At 35.9% G+C, this 1159-nt stretch overlaps 1 protein-coding gene across 1 annotated transcript; it reads left to right on the top strand.

The window, feature by feature from the left end:
* Positions 1-277: 277 nt before the first annotated feature.
* Positions 278-1144, top strand: NAEGRDRAFT_76752 (uncharacterized protein; the record flags this gene model as incomplete). Its single annotated transcript, XM_002668290.1, has 1 exon — positions 278-1144. A coding segment is annotated over one exon (867 nt), but the record flags the coding sequence as incomplete, so codon positions are not given.
* Between the last annotated feature and the right edge of the window lie 15 nt (positions 1145-1159).

Here is a 1159-nt window from a genome sequence, read left to right as displayed (position 1 = left end):
CAAATATGATAGATGGTATTTCACGACTTTTTCATGTTGCATTGATTAGTTCATGCCTTGCTTTTAAGGTTGCCTTCTCATTGAATTATTTTACGAGTCTAATCCTTTGTGTTTCCTTTTCAACTGGTAATCAAGCCCCCTACATGTCAACTAAGATGGCCGGCATTCAACTGTCATCTGAAATGTTGGACCATTGGTAAGCCGTCTTGTCTCTGAATGAGGAAGTTTAAAAAAATTACATAACAAGATTCAATAATAATAATACTAACAACACACCATGATGGAGAGTTATGCAATGAATAGTCAAGACAATCCATTCTACTCTATCATTGATGACCCAACGTATACAATTCATCAAGCATTGACATACAGTAATGACAGCAAAATTATCAACAGGTTTACAGGTGCATTGGTTGTCTACTCGATAACTCTACCTCCTTTTTTGGTTCTAGGTTTTGTAGTTGCTATTTTATTAATTATTAGATGGAGAACAATGGTTTTCATCAAGAGATGTCTTTATGGGCTAGTGGTGCTCATGTCATGTTTACAAATTTTATCAATAACTTCAGGTATCATGTATTCAGTTTGTGTTCTGATAGGTAATCAAAAGGAATGCATGGATCCTTTTGCTGCTATTCAATATTCATGTGGTAATCTGACTGTCATTCTATGTGTCTTTTGCTTCTTGACAATTACAAGGATTCTGTATAAGGTTTACTTTGATAAGTCACAGTGGTGGATGAGAGTTGTTGAAAATCAACAGGAAAGTTTAGGGAAAACCGTCCCAAAGAAGATTGCCATTAGGAATCAACGATTTGGCAAGTTTGTTAAATGGACAGCTATCATTAGTGCTATTGGACTTTTAATTATTGCCCCTCTTCACATTGCTACTATCATGATCACATCTTTGACTTCATTGATGCCAGGTGTCAAGGCTGCAACAGCTTCCAGTATTGGTTACAATCGTTACTATGCTGATGCAGTATTAGCTCTTGGCTATTGGTTTTTAATCTTCTTCTTTGGAATTATTAATATTGTGGTTGGTGTTTCACTCACTGGAAAATTAGGAGGTGAACAAGAAAATGTTCCACTCCAAAGAAGAAAGGCATGCAGACAATTGAATTTGTTGAACGCATTACAATTGGTGTTGGAGGAATAC

Source organism: Naegleria gruberi (genome assembly GCF_000004985.1).
Source record: "Naegleria gruberi genomic scaffold NAEGRscaffold_378, whole genome shotgun sequence".
Lineage (NCBI taxonomy): Eukaryota > Heterolobosea > Eutetramitea > Acrasida > Naegleriidae > Naegleria > Naegleria gruberi.
The sequence above is the reverse complement of the archived record's forward strand: the minus strand, read 5'-3'. Positions and strand labels throughout refer to the sequence as shown.